Here is a 16379-nt window from a genome sequence, read left to right as displayed (position 1 = left end):
AGGTGGAGGACTCCTATTCAGCTAAGAGGGAACAGTGCCTCCAACGTAGGCATGACGTCTGCTTCTTATGCTAGTGTTTTATAAAGACACATAACTGCCTCTGGGTCGTTATAAAATGTACCTAAGTAAGTGCCCTATTAAAAAAATTACCCTCTATAAGAGGAATTCTATAACAGGGCTCCTAAGTACTATTCTGTAAGGGTACATGTAATTGACATAATACTTAAATGTATGGGGACAATCACGAGGGTGGGGCTGCCATGTACGCACAGTAAGTTATGTACATCTTTGCTGCATCACCAGGTTTATGGCTGGTGTAATTGCAGGTGCCTAAAGGTAAGGACCGCTGAAACCAGGCTAGATTAATCTTCTATAATGGAATTTAGGTGTCCAACTGGATACCACACTATCTATGAAGAAACAAGTGCAGAATGTGATTTCAAAAGCATTAGACCCCTTTTCACATCAGATAATTTTTAGAAAATAATATAATCAGTAGTTTGCTCTCCATTAGACTACTTTAATGGCCTATTAATAGGAATTACTGATAGTTCACAGAGAGCTCTACAAAGTGCCCAAAATTCTATAACAAGAGTCATCAGAGGAGGATCACGCTTTGATCATGTGATTCCTGTCTTAAAATCCCTTCATTGGCTGCCTGCAAAATTTTGGATTGAGTTTAAGGTGTTGTTGAAAAATATTTAAAATATTAAACAGTTATCTTTCCCCAACACTCACTGCCACTCTACGACACTACAAACCACCACGCTCTCTTGGATCCTTGCAATAACAATTGCTTGAGGTTCCCTCTTTTAAGCACATTTACCTAGAAGAACATAGGTCTTCTATATTCTGTGTTAAAGGCCCCAAGTTGTGGAATGCATTGGCCATGGAACTTCATTGTGTGCAAGAAATTACTCAGTTTAAGAAGGTTTTAAAGACCCATATGTTTAGTTGTGCATGTGGATCATCAGACAAATGATAAAGTTTCATTTTAATAGGGATTGATGGCATGTTTTTATTTTCACAGCCTCATGTAAGTATGCATTAGTTATTACAATGTATGTTTTTGTTAATTTAGATTATATTATGTGTGTATTTTACTTTATTATGTATGGATGGATTTTATTATGTAGATTATTGAGATATAGGGGATATAAATACAGTTTTATTATTATTATTAATCTGGGTGCCCAGATGCTGTTACGGCATAGGACGGGGCGCTCAATGTTGGTCCTTGAGGGCTGTAACCCAGTCGGGGTTTTCATGATTTCCATAATGAATATGCACGAGAACTATTTGCATACCATGGAGGCAGTACATGCAAATAGATCTCATGCATATTCGTTGGAGAAATCCTGAAAATCCTACTGAGTTGTGGCCCTTGAGGAGTGACACTGAGCACCCCTGGAATACCACCTCTCATGCAGAATCAGAAGATACCCACTTATAGAAACTGCCCCCTATGTGTTTGTGTGCCAACATGTTATATGCGTATACCTCCAGAGCCTATTTGAACATGTAAAATGCTCTTCTACCTGCTCAAGCTTCTTCTAAAATTACCATGTGATTCTTAGACTATTGCAACCTGCTTCTCATGGGTCTCCCACTGAGCCATCTCTCTCCTCTTCAATCTGTTCAAAATTCTACTGCACGACTAATATTATGCTCATATTAGCCCTCTCCTCAAGTCACTTCACTGGCTTCCTATCCGTTTCCGCATACAGTTCAAACTCCTCTTATTGACCTATAAGTGCATTCACTCTGCAGCTCCTCAGCTCCACTCTCATCTCTCCCTACATTCCTCCCTGAGAACTCTGTTCACTGGGTAAATCTCTCTTATCTGCACCCTTCTCCTCCACCGCTAACTCCAGACTCCGTTCCTTTTATCTTGCTGCACCATATGCCTGGAATAGACTTCCTGAGCCGGTACGTCAAGCTCCATCTCTGGCCGTCTTCGAATCTAAGCTAAAAGCCCACCTTTTTGATGCTGCTTTTAACTCCTAACCCTTATTCACTTGTTCAGTTATTGTGGATATCCTAAAGTCCTCTTCTCTGGCACGGGTGTGTTGCTGATCTGCAAGGGCAGGCTTCTGTTTCTGTGAGTCTGACATCAGACTCACAGAAACAGAAGCCTGCCCTTGCAATGCCACCTTTCTGATGTTGCTTTTAACTCCTAACCCTTATTCACTTGTTCAGAACCCTTATTTTATCATCCTCACTTTAATATTCCCTTATCTCTTGTTTGTCCTGTTTGTCTGTCCTAATTAGATTGTAAGCTCTTTCGAGCAGGGACTGTCTCGTCATGTTCAATTGTACAGCGCTGCGTACGTCTAATAAGTATTAATAGTAGTAGATTTTGCCAGAATATCACCCCAGGAAGATGTTAAAGAGCAACAATATTATTCTTATGTACTTCTCCCCTTCCTTTAAAACTGGTCAGGGTTTCAGGATATCCCCAGTGATACTGAGACTATCCTATAGAGATTCTGAAAACTGAACTGGGTGGGGGGGGGGGGGGGGGGGGGGGGGGGGAATGGAGCCTAAGGGTGTGTTTGGGACTCGATGTACATTTTCTAGAACACATACTTGCGCTTGATTTCCTCCGTTGCCCCCGCCTGCTACGCCTTGCTTGTGATGTTGGGATCCCGTCATCTCTGCCATTCTCCTTTCCATCTGCTCAAGGCGTTCCAGGATCGACATTCTAAATTGGTTATCTGGATGAAAACAAAACAGTGGGGAGAAGGGGGTGAGCATGCGCCTGGGAACCCTCTGCTGGGAAGGGAGAACTCCACTGACAGTCTGCAACACCCCGGCTTCTTATTAAGGAAAAACAAACATAAAAGGTCTCTCTCTTTGTAATTAGCATTATCAACAGTAACTGCAGGGTTGGGCAACACATCGTCAATTAGTGTCACTGCTAGAAACATTAACAAAAGTAATTAAATGTCATTACAGTCATTGGCTTGTGTTATACCAATGAATCTCGGTACAAGTTACTCAAGCAAACTGCAGCTCCAAAGACCTTTTCTAGCCCTAGTTTACAATCTCACTCCTGTCAAGGGATCAATAACAATGCAGATGATGTAGAAAGACACTGGCTTGAGTGTTAGTCATTGAAGCAATATATATAAAAAAAGAAAAATACAGCAATCCACAAACTTCCAAAAATAGACAATGCTATACAAAAATAGATAACATGATGCCAAAAGCATTATTCAAAGTGCTTGCATACTTTGGCCAGATGCTAGAAATATCCTATCAAGTGATGCAACCCAGAGACTGCAGTCCATATATTATGTACTAAAGACCACAAGGTGAACTGTAGACATGAACAGGGCTACCCAATTAGGGTAGCCCTGTTTGGGCTGTTCATGTCTACAGTGCTAGCCCTGTTTGGGTAGCACTGTAGACATGAAGAGGGCTACCCACAGATCACAATGAGCTAATAATAATTGAACATTGAAGTGACATCATCGATTTAACACAACACTGAGGGGTCCTTTTATTAAGGCGTGCCGAAAAGTAGCCTGCGCTGGTGTAGGCGCGCGTGTTGGACGCGTGCAGGTCTATTTTTCAGCACACCTGGAAAAAAAGGCCTTTTTCTGTGGCCGAAAATGGACGTGCAGCAAAATTAAAACCGTGTGTGCGTCCATTTTCGGCCTGAGACCTTACCGCCACCCACTGACTTAGTGGTGAGGTCTCATGTGCTAACTGGGCAGTAAGTGACAGCATGCGTAAACTGCTGACTACTGCCGGGTTAGCGCCACACAGTAGAAAATAGAAAATATTTTCTGCCGCGTGCTTTGGAATTACAGCCCCGAGCATGAGGTCGCTGGGTGGTAGTCCCAATTTGATGCAGGTAGGGCACCTACATGCCTTAGTAAAAGGGCCCCTGAAATAGCAAACAATCAAAATAGATAAATAAATAACAACTTCAAAAAACAACAACATAAAACACACAGTAACCCCCATGTTCAGGTTATAGAAGTCAAACTGCCCTGAAATAGCCTCTGTTGCAGCATTCCATTACAAGTGCTGTGTCTGAGGAGACAACGAAGCACGTTTAACTTCACAACAGTCTTTCTAAAGATCTTCTTTTGTTGAGGATTTGCCTTCATCAAATAGTTTCCAAAGGCATTTGGCATTAAGACTCCTGATGCAGGCCTAACGGCCGAAACACGATGTTGTGTCGAGTCTTGATACCTCAATAAATATCTTCATTATTATACATCCTTTCAATCTTTGGAATCCTTGGTCGTCCTCCCACTTTTATCTCATTTCTTGTTGTTGTCCGTGGGGTGTCTAGAGTTCTCCGTCCTCTGGCGGATTTCTTCCCCGAATAAAGTGTTGTTGACATCCAAAGAGAATTAAATAGCCTGAGAACCTGTCTGGAGGGTGCCCATTAATCGAAGGATGGTGCCCTCTGTACCGGCTATGTCAGTGGGTGTGCAATATTTGAAAGTGGTGAAGCCAAGGAAGGGTGGGAAGAGATAGGTATAAGAAAAACAGGTTCCTGATGGCTTGGCTTGCCATTGGACAATTTAAAGGTAGCCAAGCAAGGGCTGAGCTGATTGGATGGTAAAGCCAATGATCTCCGGAAGGGGAAGGGAAGCTTGGCAAGGTTATTTAATGAAGCACTTCCGAGGTGCAGGACTTTTTTCTGCTCCCTCAGAGGCGGTTTTCCCCACCCTTCCTCCCTGGAAACAAGAGGAACTGTGGGCATAGGACAGGATGGAACTGTGAGGCTTTTGTTGCAGCAGACGGTAACCCAAGCTACAGGGTCTTAGGCTCATAGGGGATGACTCAGTTTAAATTAGACATAGAAGTCCATGCCAGCATCACAGGCCCTTGCTTAGCTGAGGTGGGCTAGGCTAATTTCAGACCACTTTGCTGAGCGGGCGAGTGGTTGGGGAGTGCAAATGTTGAATCTTGGGCATTGTTTATATAGCCCAGGGTTAATTTGTCTGTGTCATGTGGTTATGTTTAAATTGTTGACAAGAAAGAAGCTGCAGCCTATGTTACACCATGCAAACGTATAGTCTGGTCATTTGGGTAATAATCGGGCAAAAGTTGAAAGGGAGTTGCTGGGGGGGGGGGGGGGGGGGAGCAGTTGCAAGGGATAGAGGGATCCCCATTTCTGGAGTTAATGCTTTTAAGACCACACATATGGTGGAGACTGTTTCCTTGTCTGTGCTCACCTTGCCCTCTGGTGGCCTGAACCGATGGCTGTTATGAACTGTCACACGTTCCAGACCAGCCCAGTCCGGTCCGGATCTTCCAGGCTGCCAGACTTGCTTTTCTTGTTTGTGCCTGAACAGCACCCGTAGCTGCCTTGTGATTCCTGCAGTGAACTTCAGCTGCTGATGGGCTTTATTAGCCACCTGGAAACTTCTGTGTTTGCCTTTGCATCGTCTAAGGTCCCTGGTATGTGGGTGTGCTCTGTGCACTTCTGCCTAGTCCAGTTCTAGTCTGAGTTTCTTGCCTGGTTCTAGTTTGTTTGTGTGTAGTTAGCTTTGGTTTTATTGCTTAGTTCCTAGTCTTGTTTCTGGTCTTGTGTCTGTGTTCCTTTTTAGTGGCTGCTTGGCAGCTTTCAGTCCTGACTCTCACCTGTGTTTCTGTCTTAGTGGCTGCCTGGCAGCTTTTAGTCCTGACTCTGTTGTGTGTCTCCTGTTGGTATCCAGTTCCTGCCCTAAGTCCTGCCGGCCGCCTGCACCCAGGGGCTCAACTCCTGGGGAACGGCGGTCAAGCGCAGGTGAAATCTAGCTGTTCCTGCTCTGCCTGTCCCAGCTTGTTTGCTTCTGCTGCAACTCCAGTCCATGGTCCTGTTCTGCCTTGCCTCTGGTTTGGGGGTGGTTTTGCCTGCCACTGATGCTCCACGGCAGTGGTCCAAGGCCTCACAAACCCTGTGCTTCCGTGACAACGAGAAGCCTGACACACACTTAATTCTTAGGCCTAAAGTATAGCACTAAATCTTTTTTTTTTTATCTTGGTCTCTGGACATCAGTGAATCTATTTGTCAGTCACTGCTTTTTTCTTTTCCATTTTGTTCCAAGTTTCCTTGATAGGATCCTTCTCCCACAAGGCTTTGCAAAATAACTGCATGCAAAATAAGCAATTTTTCATAGTTCGGCACTGAGAATGAATTTCGGAGAGCAACAAGGCAGAACACCCACTAAATTCTGTCAACTCTTCCCCATGGAAGCTGCTGAGTTCATGCTGTTTATTTTTTTTTTTACTGTGCACGTTTCTAAAATGGCTGTACCCACAGCACATGCCAGGAAATACATGTGCATTCCAGCAACTCTTTTATATGCATTTTACAGTAGAACCTTAGAAGTACTTCATAGAGGAGACCTTCCAAAATACCACCAAAACTCACATCCCAACCCAGACATCACAGTTCTGATCTCAACATTCTATGTTAAATGGGCCTTCAAGTCTTAGAACAAACCATATAACAACAGGTGATGGAGAAATAACCCCGTGATACACCTGTTACATAGCTACTTATTCACAGCTCATGAAGGTACCTGATAACACATTTGTAGGACTATCAAATGGCTCCATATCACCAGCGATAGGATGAATAAATCTGGGTTTTAATCTGCTGACCTCAGCCTCTGTGGACTTGTACTTCTGATTTTCATTGAGAAACTGGAACAACAGATCTGTAAATACAACTGGACAAAGCCAGGACTAGTTCATTCTCTATCTGAGAACCTGAAAATCTTTTTTTGGGGGAGGGGTGTGTGATTCTGCTCTTTTCTCCTGCTCCTTTGGACGTCCATCTCATTCACAATCAGGGTTAGGATTTGGTACCAAGAAAACTTTATTCCCAGCTATCCAAGGATTTCCCTCTCTCCCCCTGCCCATCTCTCCCCCTGCCCACTCCTTACTCAACATACACAATTTGATATCCTCTCCTGATTTACTAAAGTCATTTCAATGAGTTCTTGGTCCTGGGCCATGTTCTGACATTGTCTCTCAGAATCCCACCTAGGTGTTATCATTGCATGGTAACACTGCCTCCCTCCCCCCCCCCCCCCCCCCCCCCCCCCCAGGGATTGTGAGCTGCCTCTATAGCATTCCCAGCCCTCAGACAGAACACCTGAGCTAGGAAATCAAACCCAGTTCCCTCCACCTGGCACTGTCACTGCCACTAATCTGGAGGATTCTAAACTCTGTAGACATGACCATACTGGACAGGTGCGACACACCCACAGACGCTCCTGCCTCACCCATTGTGCCACGGCCAAGAATAGAAGAAAATGGGTGAGGAGCAACTTTGCTGCCTCCACCTCCCTTGTGCCCTGTGTAGCTACACTGCTCACACAGCCCTTGGTGCAGCCCTGTCGACAGACTCAAAGGAAAACTCTCACGATCAAGTTCAAAGTGGCTCTTCGTGCATGCAGGTCAAAGAAACAACCTAACTGGGCCAAGCTCTAGACTGAATGGATCCTCAGTTGCTGTTACCTTAGACAGAAACCTTCTCACTGCTTCAATCTGCCTTGTGCCAGATTCAGACAGAACTGTGAGTTTGCCCACTGCCCTGGAACCTGCCAAGATCACTGCTCTGCTGAATTCTGTTCACTACCCTGGCTTTGCTTTCCCAAAACATTTAAGGGTTTTCAGCAAGAGAATTAATGATTAGTAAATTACCTGCCTTCCTTCCAGGTTACTCCACTCCAGCTTCCATACAGCCTGGAGGAACTTCTCCAAACATTCATGCGGGGCTTGTGACATGCAGGTTTGATGCCAAAATACATTAGCTGCTACTTGCATACCTTAGGTTCCGGGTTTTTTTTTTTTTTTATTTTGCTCACACCTTTTTCAGTAGTAGCTCAAGGTGAGTTACGTTCAGGTACACTGGATATTTCTCTATCCCAGGAGAGCTCACAATCTAAGTTTGTACCTGAGGCAGTGGCGTTCCTAGCCTGGCTGACACCCGGGGCGGATCGCCGATGCGCCCCCCCGGGTGCAGTGCGACCCCCCCCCCCGGTGAAACTACACCCCCCCGGGTGCAGCGTGGCCCCCCCGGCAAAACTACACCCCCGGGTGCAACGCGACCCCCCCAGGTGCATTTTTACTTGCTGGGGGGGGGGGGTTCCGCGTGCCTGTTAGCTCCGAGTCCGCTCATTCCCTCGCTGCTGCTCCCTCTGCCCCGGAACACAAAGTAACCTGTTCTGTGCAGAGGGAACAGCAGGGAGGGAATGAGCGGACTCGGAGCCAACAGGCACGCGGCGCACCCCCCCCCCCCCCCCCAGCGGCATGCACCCAGGGCGGACCGCCCCACCCCCCCCCTTGGTACGCCACTGACATGAGGCAATGGAGGGTTAAGTGACTTGCCCAAGATCACAAGGAGCAGCAGTGAGATTTGAACTGGCCACCTCTGGATTGCAAGACCGGTGCTCTAACCACTAGGCCACTCCTCCACTGGCAACATTCCGTGTAGAATCTCCAATAGTAGCAGCATTCCATGTTCCACTGCACTAACCACTAGGCTACTCCTCCACTAGCAACATTCCATGTAGAAGCCTGCCCTTGCAGATCAGCAACCCGCGCAGGCTTCTGTTTCTGTGAGTCTGACGTCCTGCACGTACGTGCAGGACGTCAGACTCACAGAAACAGAAGCCTGCGCGGGTTGCTGACCTGCAAGGGCAGGCTTCTACATGGAATGTTGCTAGTGGAATAGCAACATTAACATTCTATGTAGAATCTCAAATATTTAATATTTATTTAGATTTGGCTCAAGGTGAGTTACATTCAGGTACATCGGATATTTCTCTGCCCCAGGAGGGCTCACAATCTAAGTTAGTACCTGAGGCAATACAGGGTTAAGTGACTTGACCAAGATCACAAAGAGCAGCAGTGGGATTTGAACCGGCCACCTCTGGATTGCACAACCAGTGCTCTAACCACTAGACTACTCCTCCACTAACAACATTCCCTGTAGAAGCCTGCCCTTGCAGATCAGCAATGCGGCCGCGCAGGCTTCTGTTTCTGTGAATCTGACGTCCTGCACATACGTGTAGGACATCAGACTCACAGAAACAGAAGCCTGCGCAGCCGCGCTGCTGATCTGCAAGGGCAGGCTTCTACAGGGAATGTTGCTAGTGGAATAGCAACTTTCATTCCATATAGAATCTCAACTAGTAGCAACATTCCAGAATCTCCAATAGTAGCAACAGCAACATTCCATGTAGAATCTCAAATATTTATTTAGATTTTGCTCACACCTTTTTCAGTAGTAGCTCAAGGTGAGTTACATTCAGGTACTCTGGATATTTCTTTGTCCCAGGAGGGCTGACAATCTAAGTTTGTACCTGAGGCAATGGAGGGTTAAGTGACTTGCCCAAGGTCACAAGGAGCAGCAGTGAGATTTGAACTGGCCACCTCTGGATTGCAAGACCGGTGCTTCTAACCACTAGGCCACTCCTCCACTCTAGTTACTATTTTATTGATGCAAAGAAATCTGGAATGGAGGTACCGAAAGGTAGGAAGCTCATTTGTAAATGTCAGCACACACGAAACTTGAAGAGTTAATTAGCAGTGTGCCAATAAATCCCACGGCAGCAACATGTGACAGAATTGGCAGGTCGACTGTTCGACTGAATGAACAGAACACAGGACGCATGTTGCTTTATTAAACACAGTCCCGCGAGCCAGGTCTGGAGCAGGAGAAACACAGAACTGTGTATGTGCTGGACACAGAACATGTTGCCCCTTTAGCTCTTCCTTCTGTCATACTCGTAAATTAATTAGAGAAATCAGGTCTGAAACACTGCAAGCGCAATTAATTGCAAACAAAAAAAAAAAATGGAGGTATTGGCACTATTATGGGTTTAAGCAATTCAGCAGCTCTAACACACCACCATATTCGACGCTACAAAAGTATATTAATTTTTGTAGCGGCGCACTGCCTGATTACCGCTAGGTTAGCGCGGGAGCCCTTACTGCCACCTCAATGGGTGGCAGTAAAGGCTCTCCCCGAAATGGCCACATGGAAAATGCTTTACTTGCTGCACAGCTTGCCTGCTGTGGTACCCCAGCGGTACTTCCATTTATTGAGCAGTTGGCCTCCATTGGGCTTGCTGCCACTTTGTAAAACACCCCCATAGTTAACTTTTCGCCTTAAGCAACATGGAGGGGCATAATCGAACGGCGCCGGCCATCTATATGGCCAGTGCCGCAAACAGCGGTCCCGAACTGTATTATCGAAAAAGATGGCTGGCCATCTTTCGTTTCCATAATACGGTTTGGGCCGGCCAAATGTCAGAGATGGCTGGCATCGGTTTTCGCCGATAATGGAAACCGAGGCAGGCCATCTCAAACTCGACCAAATCCAAGGTATTTGGTCATGGGAGGGGCCAGCATTTGTAGTGCACTGGTTCCCCTCACATGCCAGGACACCAACCAGGCACTCTAGGGGGCACTGCAGTGGACTTCAAAAATTGCTCCCAGGTGCATACCTCCCTTACCTTGGGTGCTGAGCCCCCCAAATCCCCCTCCCCACAACTGTACACCAATAACATAGCCCTTAGGGGTGAAGGGGGGCACCTACATGTGGGTACAGTGGGTTTTGGGGGGGGTTTGGAGGGCTCAACACTTACCACTACAAGTGTAACAGGTGGGGGGGGGGGGGGGATGCACCTGGGTCCACCTGCCTGAAGTGCACTGCACCCACTAAAAACTGTTCTAGGGACCTGCATACTGCTGTCATGGAGCTGGGTATGACATTTCAGGCTGGCATAGAGGCTGGCAAAAAAATGATTTTTTTTTGGGTGGGAGGGGGTTGGTGACCACTGGGGGAGTAAGGGGAGGTCATCCCCGATTCCCTCCGGTGGTCATCTGCTCAGTTTGGGCACTTTTTTGAGACTTGGTCCTAAAAATAAATGGACCAAGTGAAGCCGGCGAAATGCTTCTCAGAGGCGGCCTTCTTTTTTCCATTATCGGCCGAAGCCGGCCATCTCGTAACTACGACCCCGTCCCGCCTTTCATACCCTGCTGAAACGCCCCCTTGAACCTTGGCCGGCCCTGCGACGGAAAGCAGTTGAAGCCGGCAAAAATCGGCTTTCGATTATACCGATTTCGCCGGCTTCAGGAGATGGCCGGCCATCTCCCGATTTGTTTCGTAAGATGGCCGGCCTTCTCGTTCAAAAATAAGCAGGATAGTGGAGGAGTGGCCTAGTGGTTAGAGCACTGGTCTTGCAATCCAGGGGTGGCTGGTTCAAATCCCACTGCTGCTCCTTGTGATCTTGGGCAAGTCACTTAACCCTCCATTGCCTCAGGTACAAACTTAGATTGTGAGCCCTCCTGGGACAGAGAAATATCCAGAGTACCTGAATGTAACTCACCTTGAGCTACTACTGAAAAAGGTGTGAGCAGAATCCAAATAAATATTAAAGAGCTTAAGTTTGCATGCTGGATAGTCCATCCATTGTTAATACCTACTGAACTCATTACGGGGACCCTTTTACTAAGGTGTGTTGAAAAATGGCCTGCGCTGGTGTAGGTGCATATATTGGACACGCGCAGGTCCATTTTTCAGCGCGCCTGCAAAAAGGCCTTTTTTCATCGCCAAAAATAGATGTGTGGCAAAATTAAAATGAGCGTGTGTCCATTTTGGGCCTCAGACCTTACCGCTACCCATTGAATTAGCAGTAAGGTCTCATGCGTAAACTGGGCGGTAATCATCAGCGCACATACGCTGCCGATTACCCCCCAGTTAGTGCCACGTGGTAGAAAATAAAAAACATTTTCTGCCGTGCGTTTTGGACGCGCATCGAAAATAGAATTATTGCCTAGGGCATGTGGTAGCCGGGCGGTAGTTGTAATTTGATGCGCGTAGACACCTACACACCTTAGTAAAATGGCCCCTGTAAGTGTCAAGCTGGGTTCATTTGAGAGGAACACCATGAAGCAGGGTTGTGCACCTTCACCGGTATCAGCTCCTTTCCCCTTTGGGCTGAGACCTTTGATACATAGAAGTTCCCAGGACTTGAAGCATAGGTGTTCCAAGGATGAGGGAGTAGACACCAGATGTCAGGCGGAGGAGGAAGCAGGAAAGCTACGAGGCACAAATCATGAGAACAGGCAGAGCCAAAGCCAAGAACAGATAGAGGTCAAGCAGGCAGCCTAGTTTCACTAACAACAGACCAGCCAAACTCAAGCACTAGCGATCAACAAAGACCAACGTACTCAGAGCTCCACAGGACACCTATCTAAGGAGAGAGCAGACTGAGGATTTACTGCCTCCATTAAAAAAAAGCCTTTTTTTTCCCCCAGACATGGTAAAAAAATGGCCCAGCGCTTGCCAAAAACACTCTCCCACACTACCGCAGGCCACTGTTTACTGCGGATTTGTAAAAGGACCCTTAGGCACTAACTTATAGAATAGAGCCTAAGTGCAGTTAGGGGCCTGTCATTTCCCCTCATTTGGGTGCCTAATTGATGTTTGAACACCTGTTTAAAAAGGCGTACCCCATCGACCCAACTTAAGTGCCTAAACCCTGCAACACAACGATACCAAAGCTTGCAATAAACTATTCATAACTCTTCCTCTCTATGATTCCCAATGTGTCTATAACACATGAACCTTATCCGACCACATTAACTCCTTGTATTTGTTTCACTACCGGAGATGGTGAACTCCTCTACGGGACAATGTAAGCCACATTGAGCCTGCAAATAGGTGGGAAAATGTGGGATACAAATGTAATAATAATGAAATTAGGTGCCTAATTGGTGCATAATTTATGGCACACTATAAAGAACTTGAAGGCATCACAAATAGATACGGTGGACAGTTAAGAAAGGACAACCGCCTACTCAACTTTATTTGATATATAATTCCTTGTTTAATGTTCCAATTTCCTTTGGTAAAGCCTTGGATTCTCTCACATATTGTGGACTATTAAAACCGACGTATTTTCTTTTTAAACATAAGTATTAACATTGTTAGTAGTTCTACATTTCTGTAGATTTATTTAAAGTTGGTGTATCCTTCAAAGATTATTAATCTTTGTATACAATGAAAATCAAGAAAGAAATTAAACATAGAAACTGGCTTCTTATGTGCATGCTTAAAATTACAATAACTTTGCACTTTGAACCACAGTTGACAGTTTACCTCTTACTGCCAATGCATTAATCCCTGTGCAAAATGTTCATTAGGAAGATCTGGGTCAGTTCCAGTTTGATTACATTATAAGGAGAGAGAGAGAGAGAGAGAGAGAGAGAGAGAGAGAGAGAGAGAGAGAGAGAGAGAGAGAAAGGAGTCATTCAAGAGTTCTCTTGGACTCTGATCAGGTCTAGAGGGATAGGCTGCTTAAGTCAGTGGTACCCAAACTTGGTCCTGGAGGCACCCCAGCCAGTCAGATGTTCAGGATATCCACAATGAATATTCATGAGACAGATTTGCATGCAGTGGAGGCAGTGCACGCAAATTTCTCTCATAAATATTCATTGTGAGTATCCTGAAAATTTGCCTCCAGGACCAGGTTTGGGAATCACTGGTTTAAGCGATTAAGGGGACTGGCCACCATCAGAGACAGGATGCCGGTCCTAAACGACTGCGGATCCAACCCAGTACGGCACCCCCTTAAGTTGTAATGTAATCAGATCAAGGCATAAATGCATTCACAGCTGCTTCGCAGCAACATAAAATGATACAGTAATGGTAAATGTCTACCGGGGCCATATATTTGATTTCTATTCTCTTCCTCTTCCAACCATTTTCTGTATCTGTCGCAAGCATGTTGAATGAAAACTCTTGACCTCAACCATTTCACATTTGCTAATAACATCAACCTCAGGGCTTTCAAGGCTACTATTGACCCGCAGCTGCCGGTCTTTGCTTATAATTAATAGGCATACAACGCACGTATACAAGCACATTATAAAGGTTTGTATGCATTACTCTTCAGAGATGCACTAAAAGATGAGATGAAATCCAGCTTGACCTTGACTTTAAGCTGAATTTACACCTACTGTCAGTCCAGAACAGAAATGAAAAAAAAAAAATTGATGAAAGATGCTGTGGATTTGGTGAAATACAAGTTAAACAGAGTTAACTTGCATCTTTACATAGAACTACACTGGCTACCAGTGGAGGCCAGGATTCAATTCAATCTAGCTTGCACATTATTCAAAATTCTCACGGGAGATTGCCCAAGCTATCTGCTTACACACCTAGAATTCACTACCAGTAAGAGATCAAAAAGACAGAACTTCCCCCCCCCCCTCATTTGCATTTCCTTCTCCAAGAGGAATAAAAAGAACCAGTATCTATGAGCGATTTATTTATTTTATTTGTTACATTTGTACCCCACATTTTCCCACCTATTTGCAGGCTCATTGTGGCTTACAGTACCGTAAAGGTGTTCGCCAAGTCCGGTTGAGAAACAAATACAAGGTTATGTTGTGGTCGAATGAGGAAGATGTGTATCAGACATCATGAAGGTCGTGTATCAGACATCACGAGGGTCGAGGGGAGTGGAGATTATATATTGTCCAGTACGATCATTGGTATTGCTGTGTTGCCTGGTGCGGGGGTTTACGTTGGATCGGTGGGGTAAGCCTTTTTGAAGAGGTTGGTTTTTAGTGATTTCCTGAAGTTTAGGTGGTCATGGATTGTTTTCACAGTTTTGGGGAGTGCGTTCCATAGTTGTGCGCTTACGTAGGAGAAGTTAGATGCATAAGTTGTTTTGTATTTGAGTCCTTTGCAATTTGGGTAATGTAGATTTAAATATGTTCTTGATGATCCAGTTTTGTTTCTGGTTGGTAGGTCTATGAGGTCTATCATGTAACCTGGGACTATGCCGTAGCGTACCCAGCCCCCATAATACGGAAGGACTTGAAACGAAACCTGATCTACTTACACAACTATGGAAAATTCAGAAAACGACTCTTTTTAAAAGATTCCTAGGTTAGCCACTCCACATCTAGCTGATCTACTGTAATTAATATCCACAACAATAATATCTATTGTAAGTCCCGAGGCATTGTCTTGGTCCCACCCTTCAGGGCATAGGAGCTGACTCTGTGGGTGCTTGAGCACCCCCAAAATTGAGAAAATTCCTTGTATGTGTCCAGGGAGGGGGTATTTCCACTGGGCTTAGCACCCCCAGTAATTTTGAAAAGTTGGCTTCTATGCTTCAGGGGCGTAGCCAGACAGCAGATTTTGGGTGGGCCTAGGCAAGAAGTGGTTGGGCACCAAGTGTTCTCCCCCTTCCCCCCAAAAAACTATTTAAGCTGGTGGGAAAATATTTCTCTCCACCTTGGCAGTCTGCAGCAGGCATGCGCTGAAAACTGAGCATTCGCAGGTGCCAGTAACGTGGAGCACACCATTTTCATTACCATCAGGGGGAGGTCTTCAGCTGGCAGAGCTTGGGATCTCCACCAGCTACCGCTAAACCTGTACTACTGTTGGGTGGGCCTGAGCCCTAAGTGGGTGGGCCCCGGCCCACCCAGGCCCACCCGTGGCTACGTCACTGCCACCCTTGTACTCAGTTCCCACTCTGGAAACTGCTTAGACCTTACCATGACACAAGTGGTCGAGAAATACCAAAATTAAGTAAAGTCATTCAATTTTATTAAGTCCGATACAGATGCATTTTGTTGTAATAAGCAACTGGTATGAATTTTCAGGGAGATACAATACTGATTAAGTACACAACATTCTATTATAGGAACACATTCTGTATGACATTCTGCGTTGTATGTGGTAAGAAAAGACTGAAATAACAGTAAGAAATATCTTTTTTTTGTTTACTGCTCCTACATTTTTAATGAAAAAAAAAACCATATTAAGTTCTTCTAGTTCGGATTTAAGCGCTTGAGGAACTCGAGAGCAAGTGGCGCTCTTTTCAAGTTAACAACGAAAGGTTGATTCTGTGCTAATAAGCAAGTTGTAGTTTAGCACATGCAGCTTTTCACAGTGACAGCTGGGGAGAAGGATTCAGAGAATGAGGCAGAGTAGTAGATCCATCCCAACAGAGTTCAAAAGTGTCCTTGTGGGTTGCTACTATATTCACTTAGAGTAAAAGGGAACAGAGTACAGGCATGACATCCTTTGTCTACCTCAGAGAATTACATGCTTTACTTCCAGTCTCTTATAAAGCATTGATAGTGCTTTATACCTAATTATAATATTAACAATGGTGTATGGGTGCTTGCTCAGTACTTCCATTTCCTGCTCACAATATCCATTAGTAGTTGGATAAACTCAAATACTAAGGTGCAGCAGAAGGGGAAAATTGCAACTACGTTGGAAGCAAGAGCTGACCAGAGATGCCTACGGAAAAAGGAAGCGCATCTATGTATACAAAAAAATTTGAAAGCATGCTTCCTGCATGTTACGTGTATTTCTAGAGGAA

At 45.4% G+C, this 16379-nt stretch overlaps 1 protein-coding gene across 1 annotated transcript in view; it reads right to left on the bottom strand.

Annotated features, from left to right (window-relative positions):
• CAMTA1 (calmodulin binding transcription activator 1) overlaps positions 1-16379 on the bottom strand; it is a 2140984-nt gene that overhangs the window by 72233 nt on the left and 2052372 nt on the right. The window contains exon 11 of the mRNA XM_030186102.1: positions 2590-2717. Coding sequence (XP_030041962.1) covers positions 2590-2717 — 128 coding nt within the window. The remainder of the gene's footprint in view (positions 1-2589; positions 2718-16379) is intronic.

This window comes from Microcaecilia unicolor, chromosome 13 (assembly GCF_901765095.1).
Source record: "Microcaecilia unicolor chromosome 13, aMicUni1.1, whole genome shotgun sequence".
In the NCBI taxonomy this organism is placed as follows: Eukaryota; Metazoa; Chordata; class Amphibia; order Gymnophiona; family Siphonopidae; genus Microcaecilia; species Microcaecilia unicolor.
Note: the sequence above shows the minus strand (reverse complement) of the source record. Positions and strands in the feature narration are given on the sequence as shown.